We start from the raw sequence: 16,595 nt of genomic DNA, 5'->3' as shown, positions 1-16,595 counted from the left end.
GGCAGAGATTTATACAAGAGACCATGGGTGATATCTGGACAACCATTACCATAACTACCTGATGAACCAGCAGTTCCCTGGGGCTGATGGTCTCCCTATTTTGGGGTGACAAGACTGATCACAAGGCTCTTTCTTACCCTAGTTCAGGTAAATCTACGGACTATAACTTGTCCTTACATATTAACCTGTACCACATTGCTGGCATTCTCCCTTAAACTAATTACTGATGTTGGCCTTGATGATTTTAAAGGTCTTTTCCTACCTAAATGATTCTATGATAAATGACTTTGTAAGTCCCCACAATAACCTCTTCCTATATGTAAAGCAGTAGGCTTATCCCAAGAATGAGAGAAACGCAAACAAAACTGTGAGGGTGAACGGGAACTCTTCACCCACAAGGAAATTCTAGGCAACATTAAGTTAATACACTGAGATTAACTTTGTGTCAAATTGAAAGCACCAGGGATGTATTATTATTTTGATGCACGCATGTAAGTTTGAGTTTAGTTAAGCCAGTGAGAATAGCAGCTGTTTTCTCTTAAAAAAAAAATAATAACAAAGTAACAATAGGGATTTAACAGTCACCATTATTATGTCTCCCATATTTCATCTTTTGACCTCATGGAGAAGCTGTGTTCCTTGGTATCAGACATGAATCTAGACCAAACATCTGCCATAGGACAGAAACATCATATTATCTCTATTATTTTGATATCTAATCTAGATTTCTCCCATAAAAGTGCGGTCTTAGTGTAACATCTTAACTCAAAAGATCATGAAACAGGGAAACTTGATATGATATGGCTTCTACCCTAAGCAAGACACATCTGTTATCTTATATTCAAGAACCAACTATAATCCATGAAAATATAGAAATATATTCCCCTAACTATGACAGCCTTCCTGGCACAAGTTCTTATTTCAATGCAGCCTACAGTAGCTTTATTGCCAGTCTTTCATTCTTTAGGTGACTGGTAATACAAGAACTGCAACTGGAAACTAAGAGACTAATGGCAGCACAAAAGAAAGAAAGGTAGTAAGCGAAGTACTTTAAGGCAATGAGCCATGAGTCCTGACTGCATTACATCACAATCCATACAAGCGATGTGATTTAACTCTTTCTTTAGTACTTTCCTCAAATTTCCCCAGGCTAGAGTATCACAATTGAGCTGATAAGGTGTAAATAAGGACTTTCATTTCGTACTTTCAGATGATGTAAACACTCTTGTGATTTGAAGTTTGGCAGATATGTGCTAGATGCACAAGACATCCATCCACAAGAATGCGGTTAAAGTTGTAATTCTTTCGTTGCTCTGTGGCAGGAAAATGCCCACTGATGTTTCTATACCATGGCCAAATTCAATAAAATTATTTTATCGTGGCAGTGAAGAAATGAGTTTTAAGTTTGATTTGGTTTTTGTTATTGTTGTCTGTACTAATTCAGTTGCCTTATCTTCCACACTTCGTAACTAACATGCCCCAGATGAACAACTACTAAATTCCTTGTGTCTATACAATGACTCATTGTTTTAGGATTTTCTAATTCCATCAATATTCTCTCCAATTTTATGGCTTAGTTTATTTATTCTGTCTTGGGAATTCAAAAACATTACCCATTTATTTTTCTGAGATTTTTACCATTCATACCTGATTTTACATGCTTTGCAACCTCATCCTCAACAGCTCCATTAGGAGCTTTCAGAGAAATCTATATTTGCAAGAAATTTATGTTATCATTTGACGGTCTTGGCTGAATTTGCAAAATAGAAGTTATTAAGAAAGAGGGGTTAATTTTAATCAGCTATTGCAATGAATATAGCTGTATGATTTTTTGAAGTGTTTTGGCTTTTCTGGTTTTCTAATGAACCAGACGTGATAACATGTGAATTAAGCAATGTCCACTGGCATTTAACTAAGCTGCATCTCCCGGAAATTTCACTATGCTGGTACTGTGGAGGTATTTCACAAGCATATACTGGGCAGTACAGGTGGATGTGTGTGACTGCATATGACAATCATGATGATCCCCGAAACATATAATGAACACCTGTCTGTATCCTGTAGATGGAATTAACTGAAAAGATGAAACAGAACACACAACTTTTGCACATGGTAATGACAATTTGATTTGCAGTTCACTCTTTTGCTGCTGGTCTGCATATGTTTTTAGAATAACAAAAAGTTATAAGAGTTGTAGGTATCAAGACTTAAATCAGTTTCAGTTTTACTTGATCAAGTTATGCTTAATGAAGTTTACCACAGCACAATGGATTAAAAAGGAAAGAGGACTCAGTCAGACTAACTCCATTCCTTAGAACCAGAAATAATAATTAAAACATTTCCAAATACAGGATGGCAAAGTGGTATGTGACAACCTGCACACATTTTTCAAGAGCAAATACCACACCAACCTAATTTCTGCCCACGATAAACAGCTCTCACAGATAGAAGAGTGACAGTAATATCATATATGTGTATCCCAGATGGGTCACAGTCAAGAGAATGCACCACTGTTTCCTATTCAGATGAAAGTACTGCACATTCAGGGTAATAAGAGCTGGGGAACTGTCCTCAGTGGTTCATTGGAAAGATACGAACAGTATGGTCCAAGGTTTTGCTACTGTTCTGTTTTCTCCTTAATGAGTGTGATGCAGGAACTGTGTGTTTCTAAATCTAAGAAAAGACAACAAAATGGAAGGAGCTTGTGAAGATAAGGTTCAGAAGGCAAATTGACTTAGCATGCCAGGGAAATGTGTGAGAAAAGACAGAACAAAATTCTGGAAGACAAAGCAGGTCACTGGAGGTAGCAGTAAACAACCACATGAATACGTCCTGGAGGAAAAACTGAACAGCCAAACGTTTCACAGAGAAGGATCTATAGGTAATAATAAATCAAAATAAATCCTAACAATGGTTGCTATTGAAAACCACACATATTGAAATATGAGTAACAGAGTTTACATTTAAAACAATTATTTCCTGTTTGCTAGTGGAAGGTAAGGCTCATCATCAACTGCATCCACTCTTGAAAGCCATACTTTAAAAATATATTAATTGTCTGGAAAGAGTCCAAAGGAAAGCATTAAGAATGACCACAGATCTAGCAAACATATACTATGAAGAAAGACTTGACAAAACATGGGTGATTTACTGAAGACAGTAGAGACATTAAAATGGTCTACAAATGTAAAATAATGTTACAAAGAGGAAAAGCATAAACTCCTCCACCACAGACAGGAAAAGAGTTAAAGGCTTTAAGGGGCAGCAAAAAAAAAAAAAAAAAAATTAAATTTAACAGAAAAAAGGTTAAGTTAAACATTCAACAGATTGCCCAGGGGGGCTGTGGAATCTTCACCAGCAGAGATTTCTAAGAATAGGATAGGCAACCATCTATCCAGACTAGTTTAAATATAATTGATTCTGCTTTGGGGCAGGAAGCTGGACAAGATGACCTGTCAGTGTCCTCCACGGCCCAATATTGTGAATTACAAAAGAGTGATTTGTTGTTGAAAAATAGTACAAATGTTATTGAATTTGGCTTTTAAAAGGACACAACCCTGTTTCAGTTTTGGGCAGATTGTAATATTTTACAATTAGGTTGAAGCTTAACAAATAATGTGTCTCATATAATCTGACTTTGCTGGGCTCTAAAATACAGCAGAACTCTTAGCTATCACTATCAATTATTCTCAAACTCAGCATGTCCTGGTATTAATTTCAGTGAGAACACCTCACTTCTCAGCCAACATTTAGCAATAACAAAGTTGCAATGGGCCTTTACCAATATTCAGTCACATGTTTACTAGTGTGTTATCATCTCTATAAAGAATAAGAAATTAATGTAGAGTTACCAAAACAAATTAACCAAACACAGCTTGTGAATCAGGATTATGGATTGCTTTATATACACTCCTTAACCTCCTCACTCCTTTAACTGTCAATTGCAATTGCAATTGTCATTTATAATCTTTCTCCTCATTGCTTATATGGTTTTCCTGAACAGGCAATGAATCAGCCATGTTCTTGCAGCAAACCTGTCAGCACAGTGCAATCTTGTCTCCCCCTGTTATTCATGAAATTTTCTGGTTACAGTTGTTAAAAAAAGCCCCCACCCTTCATATAGCATGTATGTCAGAGGTGTCAAACTCATTTTCAGTGGGGGCCACATCAACCTGGTGATTGCCTTCAAAGGGCCAAATCTAATTTTAGGACTGTATAAATGTAGAAGTAGTTGCATTTATACGATCCTAAAATCACACTGGCCCCTTTGAAGGCAACTGAGAGGCTGATGTGGCCCCTGCTGAAAATGAGTCTGACACCCCTGACCTACACACTATAACTATCTTGCCCTTTAACTTATTGTACCATATTCTTCTCCACTTTCATGCTGGAGGAAGAAATTGCGTACTTTATTCAGAAGATATATGGAAATGCAATCACTTGCAGTTAATAATTATGCTAATTATGCAAATTGATGACCATGCTTTTCCTTAAAAACAAAAAAAAAATATTTGGCTGTTCCTTATCTACAGGACTTTATCTGTTTTATGGCTGTTTGTAGGAATGATTTCTGTCACCTATTTTTCTACTAGAACCATATCTCACATCAAAGCACCTAAATATCTTTGAAAGTCAGGTACTACATGTCCGAATACAGACATCTGAAGGTAAAAGATCTCGTTTCTCAGATGTATCCTACAGAAGTAGAATTAGTTTAGTTTAGGTATGTTAGATACTGTATCATGGGCAGATGAAGCCGCTGCTAACAAATATTAGCTGTTCAACTGTTTGACCAAATGGTATTTCTTCATTGCTTACTGTCCTGTGAAAGATTTTACAGTAGAATTGGCTCTTATAATGTATAGCTTGCCAGCTGCAAAACAGAAAAGCAGAACACAGAAATGTAACTGATTCAAACTGCAGGAAATCATAATGACCCTTTGATTTTTGAAAAAAAAAAAAAAATCTCAGAATGTAATGAATGAAAGAAAAATTTTACTTTTAGAGGATAAAATCTGATTTAAGTATGTGTCATTCAGAACAAACAACTATTGTGTATTCTTAATTTTTTCCAGCAACCTGTAACAAACAGAATCCATAGTAGTTTGTTCGTATTATTTGAAATATCCACATTCACGCATACATTTACGCATAAAAATAACTCAGTACTATAAAGATTAATTACATTCCTGGAATACAAGTTCATGAAGGGTAACCTATTTTGCAAGAAGACTGCAGATACTTAGTTTTCTTTGTGTCGCAGCAGTCTTTCAACTCTTTATTTTGGATGATATTTTAATAAATTGAACTAGTAAATTTGGCTCATAGTGTGGGTGGTGGTCGTGGTTTTTGCATTAATTTGCTGGCTACAGCAACACTGAATTCACTAATGTCTTGTGATATTCATCTATGAAACAGGATACAAAGGAAAATAAAGGTAGTAAGCCAAATTCAAATTTGCAGCTCCACTTACTGAACAACTTATAACACAACTGAAATTCTGCTGTTTTGTGTATTTTATCTGCACAGCTACCGTATGTTTCATCAGAAAATTTAGCTTTATGTCTAATGCCACGTAAAGCCCACAGGCTAATATGACACACATACAGTCTCACCACCACTCTGTCTATAAGCAGAATAGAAGATATTCAGGGATGAGTAATGTCTTCAAATCCTGCTGTGCATCTGTGTTACATAAGGCAGGTGCAAGTGCCTGCCAGTGTAAGGGGTGGGTCTGAAGCCATTTTGGCCCCCAATAAGTACATTTGTCCCTGGAGATCACAGAATCACAGAATGTTAGGGATTGGAAGGGACCTCGAAAGATCATCCAGTCCAATCCCCCTACCAGAGCAGGAACACCTAGATGAGGTTACACAGGAATGTGTCCAGGCGGGTTTTTAATGTCTCCAGAGAACGAGACTCCACAACCTCCCTGGGCAGCCTGTTCCAGTGTCTCTCACCCTCACTGAGAAGAAGTTTATTCTCATATTTAAGCGGAACTTCCTATGTTCCAATTTGCACCCATTGCCACTTGTCTTATCACTGATTGTCAGTGACATCTCAGTGATGTACTGACATTACTGACAGAAGTAAATGTCAAGATTTGGTTACACTGTAGGTTATAAACAACATTATAGTGCTAACATGGAATTATTAACTTTGTATGTTTTGTATTGACCCTAAAGGTTTTACTTTTCAGAAATCAATTATAAATACTGCAATGTAGGTCATCTTTTTTGATGTATAAGCTATCACAGTGTAGCCTATTTTAAATAGCCACAACTCTTAAAAGGTCAACATCTAAACTTTGCACAATCACGTTTCTTGGGAGTATAATTTTGCCATCCATGACCAAGGTAAGAATGTTGCAAACACTGCCACAAAAATTTGCTCAAGCCTTTTGCAAAATATGTCACCTTTCAAACTGAATTCTGAATTCCATTTATCAGTCACCACCCATTAACAGGTTGGAGGAAAGGGCAACATTAGATTCATGACACCAAGGGCTCAAAGGCCTAGAAGACAATGTCTTGTCTAAAAAAATAAAAAAAGATCATTGTTATCTCCTGCATTTTTGGTAAATAACAAATGGGTCAGTTATGACTCTTCTTGCACTGAATAGGTTCTATGTAGTCATTTAAAAAGAAACTCAATGATTAAAGCTTTGAATTTGGTCTGCCAGATGACTGACTAAAGATTTCAGAACTGGGATGGCATTCACAATTTGAAAATCACTAAAGCAGAACAGCTGAAGGTGTCATTCTAAACTGAGACTTGATGTTATGCTGATGTGAGCTTACATGGATCCAAAATATCTAGGTGCTGTCTTCATTTGACCTCCATCTGTGAAGTGATTAATTTGAAAATGATTCTGGAGAACAATAATATACATAATATTGATAAGGAAAATGAATGCCTTAAAAAATTTCTCTTGTACATGTGACAGGTGCAAATGCTGCAGTAGTCAAAGTTCATAAAAGGAAAGCAAATCCTTAGAAATTAATTTTAACAACTGAAAGTTATTTAGGGTAAAGTCTGAGGGGGAGGGGAACAAAATTAATATTATGGCTACAATAAAGCCTTTGCATGCATTGATATCTTGTATTGACACAGTATTACAGAGTACTGACAAAGCTGTGTTTTAAACTATTGTGTACAATACCATCAAACTAAACAAACTATAGATTCCAACTTGGCTACTGTAACACTAATGATTTCTTCCAGTACAGTTACAAGAGTCAGAGACCACCTTTTCATGTCTCTTGTAGATATAGTTATGTTGGCAGGTGTTTGCTGTAAGCATAGCTTTAATTTACTTTACAGACTTCCATGGAAAGTCTTCAGCATAGACTTTGACATGATGTAGAAGCGGAAGATGCATCTTCTATATACCACAGATCTCTACGTTAGTTACAGAAGTTGGCGCTGGAGAAAGAAGTTTTATTTTTCTTATACCTGTTTATGAAATAGCAGCAGCTTGGATAATGACAAACAACTCAGCTGAGCATGCCCTGACACACCCCAGAAGAAGACCCAAAATTATCACTGTGCTAATATGACCTGAATGGGAAACACAGACGTTTATATCAAGTACCTAAGCATGTCTCATAAATTTGCTATGCAATTAGCAGCCTTTTATGGCAAACCATGCAAGGAATGGTGTTGCTAAAACAAACCAAACAGGAATAAAGTTTCCCTTGTGACTTCTGATTAGCAATATAAGTGAACAACCAGATCCAGATTCTGTGCTATGGTATATTTACCTTGGCCTGGCAATTGCCCTTGAAATCAACTCTCTGCTCACAGAAAGTGTGCGTGATAGCAACTGTTCTGCCTGCTGCTCTCTGTGATTAGGGATCACAGGACAAATAAGAAATGAAGCAATGAGAAAAGGGGGTAAAACTGTTTCAGACCTACTTTTGTGCAGGCTTATTTTAGCATTTTTTCATCCTGTACAGTACATATTCCATAGCAATTTTGAAAACAGTATCATTTAAAAGTTAACATCTGCTTCGCTGGTAGCACCAGATAAAACCTCTCATTTGCAATGAACAGGCAAATTTGTTATTGCCACAGTCAATAGCTATTGACTTGGTAGAGCACTTCTGCTTATTACAATCAAATCCTTTTTCTTTTTTTGTTCAATAGTCAATGACAATGTAGTGGAAGGTACTGCTTACAAACTGATACAATATATATCAGTAGCTGCTAGAAGTCAATGACTAATCTTTACGAAGATGAAACCATGTGCTAAGAACAGCATTACACATCTATTAATCAATTTTAGTGCACCCAATGTGCCTTTATAGGTTAGTGGAACTGTAATGTACCTCAGATAAATAGATTCTGCAGTTATTAATCTAAGTTTTAACACAAAACACCTTTTAATCATGCTATCATTGCATAAATAATTTGGCTAGGACAAGGTTCTGTCTGACTTTTACAACACTTCTTTTACTTATAGGAAATTTCTGTCCTGCATTGGCTTGTACAATCCTAGATTTAGGATTTAGTGGAATGCAAAGTAACTGTTCTGCTCCCAGCTGAAGCCATGTTATTTCTAAATACCACAGGTGGGGCAGGATAAATGCAAGGCAACACCCTCAAGATAAACTGGCAAAACAGAAGCATAGCAGAGTGTGCGTGTCCATTGCTCAGCCTGCCTCCTACTTCATAACTGCAGTACAGCAGTACTGCAAGACTTTGTTCTTTACACTTTATGTAACTTGCACTTTCCATGCTTCAGGGTGAAGTTTGTTGACAACTCATGTATCTTTTCATTCTATGATTATTGATGTATAATTGTTTTATTTTTTAAACCTTCCTGACCCCAAAATATTTTCTTTCAAACTTTCTCTATGTATTTTATATCTGAGATGCATATTTTTATAGGACGGTGTGACTATAACAGTAACGCTTACTATTTTTCTATTACTTCTAAGCAAACATTGCAAAAACAATACCAAAGTTTCTTGACTCTTTAAAGAAAAGCAGAACTGCTAATGATGATTTCTTGACTTACAGTTGTCTATAATCACTTTTCCTGTAGAACAGGAAAAAAGACTTTAATGTTGGAGCATGGATTTATCTGTTTGTTTCTCTTTTCTTAATGCAATCTTCAATTCTTTCTAGACTGATGGCGAGACATTACAGAAAGAAAATTTATAAATGTGGCAAAGATTAAACAAGCATGCCATTACCAAATGCATTATACTGTACTCTGTGTGCACCATCTAATTGGATTTAAACAATGTTCATAAATCACAGTCATTAGCCTTTTCAGAAATCAGACATACACTACTAGATCCACCACGTGAATCCTAGCCATACCGGTGATACTGGTTCATAAACTGCCCATGCTGGTGAAGGCTGGTGGAATTTAATTGCTGCTATACTGCCCATTATAAAGCAAGGAGATAAATTCAATTAAGTCCCTACATATTTACATCTCTTGACAAAGATGTCCAATGCTGCTCAACCAGTATTAACTTGTGTTCTTGTTTGTTGTAAGCAGAACAGTTACTGATGAGGGAGTAATGGAGGAAACTATGTCATATATTTCCAGAAGTCCACAATGTAATGGATTTTGTTAGTTCAGTAAACAAATTTTCCTAAATAATAATGATTTTATCTGTGGAATACTGTGTGAAGAAAAAAAAATACTCTTAATCTTAATTTAGAACCACAGAGAGACAGATTTGAATAAAGTCATCCCATAAACCTACCGAAATTCCATTCTAATGACTTGAGTTCAGGCACTACACTTCCCTCTTCATTCCAGTACATTGTTTTAAAAACTTAGCTTTTAATATTCTAACAAGGTAAGACCAGGAAATACTCATAACATATTTATTGTGTTTACTGTGATGGTAAGAGATAATGGTTTTATACAGACAATAATTGATCTGTAAAAGAAAAACATAAGTACTGCAAATAAGCAAACAACATGGCTTAGTTGAGGCAACGATTAGTTTTGAGAAGAGCATATCTCACCAGTTTTTTAATTCATTACTGCAAAATGCTGGCATTAAAGAACTTACATGCATGTAAATAAAACTTCATAATCAAATGATATTTGAGCATTTCAGAAAAGCCCATAACCCTGCTAAAAATGCCAGATTTCAGAGGCAAGGGATATCTCTTTTTAGCTGCAACATGTATAAAGAGCAAGACATTTCACAGATTATTCTGGAATTTTAGTGAGTAATTTCCAAGTGTACAATAAGGTTACGAGAGTTTACATTTTATTTCTCTAAAATAGGAAACCGATCTCTTCTGGTACCAAAATAGTAAACCACAACCAAATAAAGAGTGCTTGTGGGAAAAGAAGACTTATAACTGCTACTTTACACTATTATTTGACTTCATTGTAAACTCAGTTACATTTATGATTTTCTCTACTGTATTCCACTTGCCTATAAGCCAACTCTACAGGCCTATTTCATAAGAATCTGTAAAGACTTTATTTGAATGAGGAGGATTTTTAGTTTAAAAAATAAACATTAAATATTTCTAATGGAAAATGTATAGGCTGTGCATTTCCTATCATGGTCCCAAGCTCTACAGTTTCTGCTGCACTTTATGGTTTGGATAATTTCGGAGAATTGCCATCCATTTTGAACATGGAAGCAATACTTAATTTTGATGCTAAATGACACAGAATGGGAAAAACAACAAACAGCTATTAATAGTAACTTACTTTTTGTAACGACTCCTTCAAGGCGAATTATATTTGGGTGATCAAATTGTCCCATGATGCTAGCCTCTCTCAGGAAATCTCTTCTCTGCCTGTCCACGTAGCCACCTTTCAGAGTTTTAATTGCAACAGGTATCTCCCTTTTTCCTGGTGTCTTAAGACGTCCACTGCATACTTCTCCAAACTCACCTTAAACAGGTAAAATATGTGTTAGGTCATTCACAGTGACTGAAGGACTATAGTACAGTTTGTATTGCTGAACTTATTTTTTAAAATAACCTTCAATAGCTGTCTTAAAACCTGACTTTTTTAACAGTTCAGAGTTACTTGTAGTTGTCAATGAAACAAACACAAAACTCTTCAAGAAACTCACACATCCTGTAGAAGTGGGAAGAGAAATAACAGATGGCATATTCAAGTTCTCGAGTTTCATCACATCCCAGAAAAGCAAAATATTCAGCATTACTTCACAACAAATAATCACCTTTCCTTTGCGCCACACCACAAGATCATGGGGACTTGTACTTTCACTGCAACTGCCAAACCATCTGCCCTCCACAGTGTGGTTCATCTTGCTTTACTAACACTTTGAACTCCTACATCAATGCTTGTGAAATAACTGAGCATGCTATGAGGAAGGAATGTAATGACACTTAGATTTTTGTTCTAATGATGACAAAATACCTAAAATATCTATTTATAGCAATATCTATCTATGGGGCGTCATCCACTATGACCTGTATGAAAAGAAATGCTGTGAGAACATAAAAATATCTGACTATCCTCCAATTGTAGAAAGCGTTTAAAATGTACACAAGGTGATCATGCCCCAGAAAAGCACTTGCACATGATTTACTTACATGGACTTACACACCTACTTGAAATGAATTACATATTTCACTTTTCAAAGGCTAAAGTTTCAGCAAATCAGGACTGAACTGAGTAACAAGAGGAATCTCAAAGCTTGCTTCACATGATATTTTCCTGGGTATTTAAGTGCCTTTGAAGAATGCATGTCTCCTTACGTTCCCTTTACACATTTACTAATTAACTTTATATGAAAATCATAGCTTCCCTTAGATCTTTAGAGGAAATAAGTTCTTACCCCCTCCATTGACTGCTGTTTGAATTAGTTTTCCTTAAACTTCAAGGGCAGAACAAAAGAAAACAAAATAAGAGAGCTCGAACCTGTAACAGTGTGTCTTCAGATATGAACTGAAGCTAGGAGAGGCCTTAAAGGTAGAAGCTTCACTTCAGAAAATTATCACTCCCTTATGTTAAAGGATTACAACGGATATTGTCATACCAGTTTTATTTTGTTAGAATCAGTTGCTCTCACTAAAACAAAACAAGGTTTTATTAGCCAATAAGATCCAGGAAGAGTGGAGGGATTAAAAAGCCAATTTCATAGCTTGTCTTTCATTTCAAAACAGAGACATTCTCAAGTGTAAGAGTACAATTAACAGATGCTGAACATAACCTCTGAATAACTTAGCAGCTTCTTAAACAGCTACCAAAGCCAAGTGTCCTAGGTTTTATTTCTGAAAAAAAACCACCACCCATTTGTTTTATTTCTACTTAGTTTTTAAAAATAAATGAAAGCAAGTGCTTCCCTGAAGATGTATGCATATGTGTGAAAATATATGTCATCAGACTAATGCTCTGGGAATTTTGACAAAAGGTGAAGTTGGGTAGGAATTTTCCTATACGATTTTGCTCCTTTAGCTCTTAAAAAGGCTCTCCTTAAAAGTTTGTTTGTCTGACTACTGCCCCTGAAAAAGTAGCTAGTTTGAACTTTTAAAGGCCTACCATAAAACAAAGTCATGAAGCCTGAGTGTTTTGGAGGAAACATGGTATATCAATCTTCTATTCTGTGATACATCCAGAAGTGCTAGAATGTATCTCTAAAGTCATGACCTTATTGCATCTGACTGGCTTTTCAAACTTAAATACCTAAAATGAGAAAAATTTCCAATTACTTTCTTTTGAAGAAACAGCAAAAAGCAAAAATGCTAGAGCCTTAATATCGAGTTTTAAAAGATATTTCATAATCAATATATCTGCAGAACTGAAAAATCTCATTTTTGAGAATAATTTGGAGAGCATAGGTTATAGAATAAATCATTTTGCTATTACAGGATTATACAAGAGTACTACCATTTGAGAATTTTGGAAATAATGGCATTAGTACCTCAGGGTCTGTAAAGGACTGTTCACCAAGTGTTTTAAAATGGATTAAACAGAAGCAGGCAAACGAAGGACTTATAATCCCAAGATTTATTATCTGTACAACATCATGTCTTTTCCCTGACCTGTTTCTTCCCCTCCCCCCCCCTTTTTTCTTGATTCATGATTTGTAGAGGTAGAAAGAAATTTCTTTCCCCTTGGATACTGGGATTGACAAACCAGTGAACATAAAGACTAACCGCAATTTTTTGTGATGTGATATCAAACAGACAGTAAGTGATCATCAGCTCACAGAACAGACAATTGCTGCACTTAGAAACTTACGGTATGTGTAATAACTTCTAGTTTTAGTTTAAACTAGACAGAGATCAAGCATACGAAGCATTCAACTATTTACACTGAGAAAGAGTTTGATGAGATTTCATCCCAGAGTATTTTTCTACACTTTTGTTCAGATAAAGAATTTTGAATGTTTTAAAGTCAAAGGGGAATGTATTCAAGAAAAGGGTTTTATAAAATATATGTTTTATTGCTCAAGTTTGAAGATAAACAAGACAAATGTTGACCCCGCAGCAGTAAAGGTTCATGACTGCATGTGTAATAAGTAGAAGCTAACAGCCAGATGTCAATGAAGTTGACATCTTTCTTTGCTCCAGGGATAAAGCCGGTGATAACCAGAGAAAAAGAGAGAGTTCATTGTCTGTTCAGTTTTAATAAAGTATAAATAATCCATGGTTTAATCAAATAAACCCCACGTCTTACTGTATGGTATACAAAAGCTAATTGAGCAGTCTAGGAACTAACCCTGTGTGAACCACACATTGCTTTTCTCATTCAGTCATAACACATGTGTTATTTAAAATGAAACAGAACAGTCACTTAAAAGTCTGATATGCAGTCTGGTATTACTCTATGAGATCAAAACAAATGTCTTACAACACAGACAGTTGCTGTTGATGCAACTGAAATGTCACAGCACCAAATACAGTTCAACTACTTTTTCCCAGTTTTCCCCAGTCATTTGACCTTTGGGAGAACTGGCAGAAGATTTAGATTATAAAAAGAATAAAGTGTACTCAGTGCAAAATCGAAGACTTGGCCTCTTCCCTGAGTGTTAACATTTTAACAAAGAAAATAAGAGGATAATTGTAACTTTTAAGACAGATTTGACAAAGTACATCTGGGAATTCCTTCCATGAAGAGGCAATGAAGCCTTAAACCAAAGAGCAAGAAGTGATGGAGCAGAAAAAAGTCTCATGGACAGGACAAAATCAAACAATATACCATGTCAGCAGGTGCAGCAAACTCAATATGAAGAGTGGCTGAAAGGGATCATCTGAAAATAATCTACAGCAATGAATAGATGGCACGTTGCGGGAACTGGCAAAAATGTACTCCTTGATCTTTACAATGAACCAATGTGAGATCTCATGGAATAAAAGTGATTAAAAAAAAACTTGACCAAGAGTTTTGAATCCAAGAATATAAAATATCAAATTAAGCAACAGTAAAACTTTGCTGTAAGAACTGGATAAAATAAAAGGGATTGGATTAATCAATTTAATCACCATTTAAACAATAACTATTGCTGGAATGGGAACTTTACTAATACCTGTTTATTTGATTTATGTTATCATGAGAAACATAAGCTAAGCACTTACAAATAGGTTCTCTTTGCCTGTGGTATTGCAATCGGCTTGCTATTATGGACATGTGATCAAACTACAATTTCCATTTTGGTTCTAAACTGTTTCCCCTACTGCCTTTACCCTCCAGTTTGAACCAAGATATCAGAAGTTATTCAAAGATTAAGAGACCATTAATGGCTATTAACCTGGATAGTATTTCATTCAATCAAAAGGTCTACAAAACAGTACTTTTTCAGATGAACCAGATGTAAGGCAGAAGATGAGGGGAAGCCACTCACCTTGGATCTGGATTTATATTCAGATATTGTTACTTTAATGCAGATTTCTTGCATCTACACATGGAATAAGTAAAGCATGAATAATTTTGAAAGGACTTTGCAAAGTCTGTATTTTAGTTGCTTTATTTGCACCAAAGCACCAGAAGGAAGGATAGTAATTCAGAGAGTTTGCAGATGTAGTGAAACACCAAAAGCATGCCAGAGGCAATGACTGGGAGAGCTGAGATCAAAGTTTTAATTAACTGGCTCTGTATAATATAGTGGCTGCTTTCAAAACCACCACCTCAGTAAATGTCCACTAGGAGGACTTGAAAAAGGATTTTGATGAGAGACTGCAGTAATTCATTTTCTCTCAAAGCAATTTCACGAGCTCAGCATCCTTTCTTAACTTGTTGCTGCTTTGCATTTGTTATTATTATTATCTGCCTAATGATATGAACTTGCAAAAGGAATGTTTATTAAATCTACAACTGAACGCACAGACATTCTCTTTTTATTTTGGCTATGATGTCTTTGACTGTCTCAGGCCAAGTGTTATCTTGATCTTCACAGCTACTAAAGGCTAGTTTCCAAACTGCTGTTACTGCTTGAAGATCTTGCTACTTTGTCAAGTTGACCATCTTTTCCCACCTTCTCTGAACATATTTTTAGCATCTGATGGGCAAACATCATTATGTGGAGCAGTCAGTGTGTAAGCAACAATTTTAGATACTTGCTCTTCTTTTAATGTCACGTAGTACCACCCCTATGTTACTGGTGCTTAGCACCAAAGGAACAGACTGAATTGTCTGCATAACATGGCTAATACATGATTGCAGAGAAATCCCAATGTCTTGTGAAGTATTCAGATGTACCTGTGCAACAGAGGGTGACAGGTAAATACATTCAGTAGCTCTTAGATTTTGCATTTCTAAGCAGAGACTGAAACACAGGACAAAAATAATTAATACAAAGCCTTTTTTTTTCACGTCTATAGTGGATGTGTATCTGAGGTTAAGTGGAGTGGTTAGAAGATTTTAACTTTCAGTGATGCTGTAATCAGAAATCAGATTATCAGCAGTTTTAGTTGAAAATACTACTTCTGATTTGATGGTATCATCCTCAGATAGATGCAAGAGATTACTCAGCAGCAAATAATACGATGTACATTTCCAACTGACTTTATCCAAGATTATAATTACCATATACTTCAAAAGATAACTTGAATACAGAGTTGGGCAAGCTGAAAAAAGAAGCTAGAAAAAATACTTCCCTTGAGTGTCAAAGCCATCTGCACTGCAACTAGTGAATCGTCAAGAGCTTTTGGACATGACAGTTTCCACTGCAAAAGTGAATTTGAACTTGCTTTCAGGAAAAGATCGTTTTCAAAAATTTATTGACCAGAAATGCTAGGAAGAAAGTTTCAAACATTTGTAATGTTTCACTTTGAGATTTTCAAAACTAAAACTTTTAGTTCGTGAATACAAATATTTTTTCTTTTGAAAAATTAAAGATATTAAAAATGAAAATAATTGATCAAAATAAAATGTTCAAGCAAACCAAATTTACAAATTGCATCTATCAATTCACTTCTTACATTTTGTAAAATGTTTTGGTTTTATATTTACTTAGGTGACAATTACAAACATCTTCTAAAATTATTATCTTATGATAAGAAGTCCATTTTATAACCATGTGCAGAATTTAATACAGAATCAGAGAGGCACAAAGAAAGGCTTTAGGACTTCTGTGAATTATAATATGTTACGTCCCCTAGCAGCTATTGAAGAACTCTGTGAGAATTTG

The 16,595-nt window shown here is 35.6% G+C and overlaps 1 protein-coding gene across 7 annotated transcripts in view; it reads right to left on the bottom strand.

The window, feature by feature from the left end:
• The window catches only part of EPHA6 (EPH receptor A6), a 502,797-nt gene that overhangs the window by 109,910 nt on the left and 376,292 nt on the right, over positions 1–16,595 (bottom strand). For all 7 annotated transcript variants that reach the window (XM_065076549.1, XM_065076536.1, XM_065076555.1 and 4 more), the window contains one exon: positions 10,700–10,885. In XM_065076549.1, coding sequence (XP_064932621.1) covers positions 10,700–10,885 — 186 coding nt within the window. The remainder of the gene's footprint in view (positions 1–10,699; positions 10,886–16,595) is intronic.

Source organism: Columba livia, chromosome 1 (genome assembly GCF_036013475.1).
Source record: "Columba livia isolate bColLiv1 breed racing homer chromosome 1, bColLiv1.pat.W.v2, whole genome shotgun sequence".
In the NCBI taxonomy this organism is placed as follows: domain Eukaryota; kingdom Metazoa; phylum Chordata; class Aves; order Columbiformes; family Columbidae; genus Columba; species Columba livia.
This window is presented reverse-complemented; position numbering and strand designations above follow the sequence as displayed.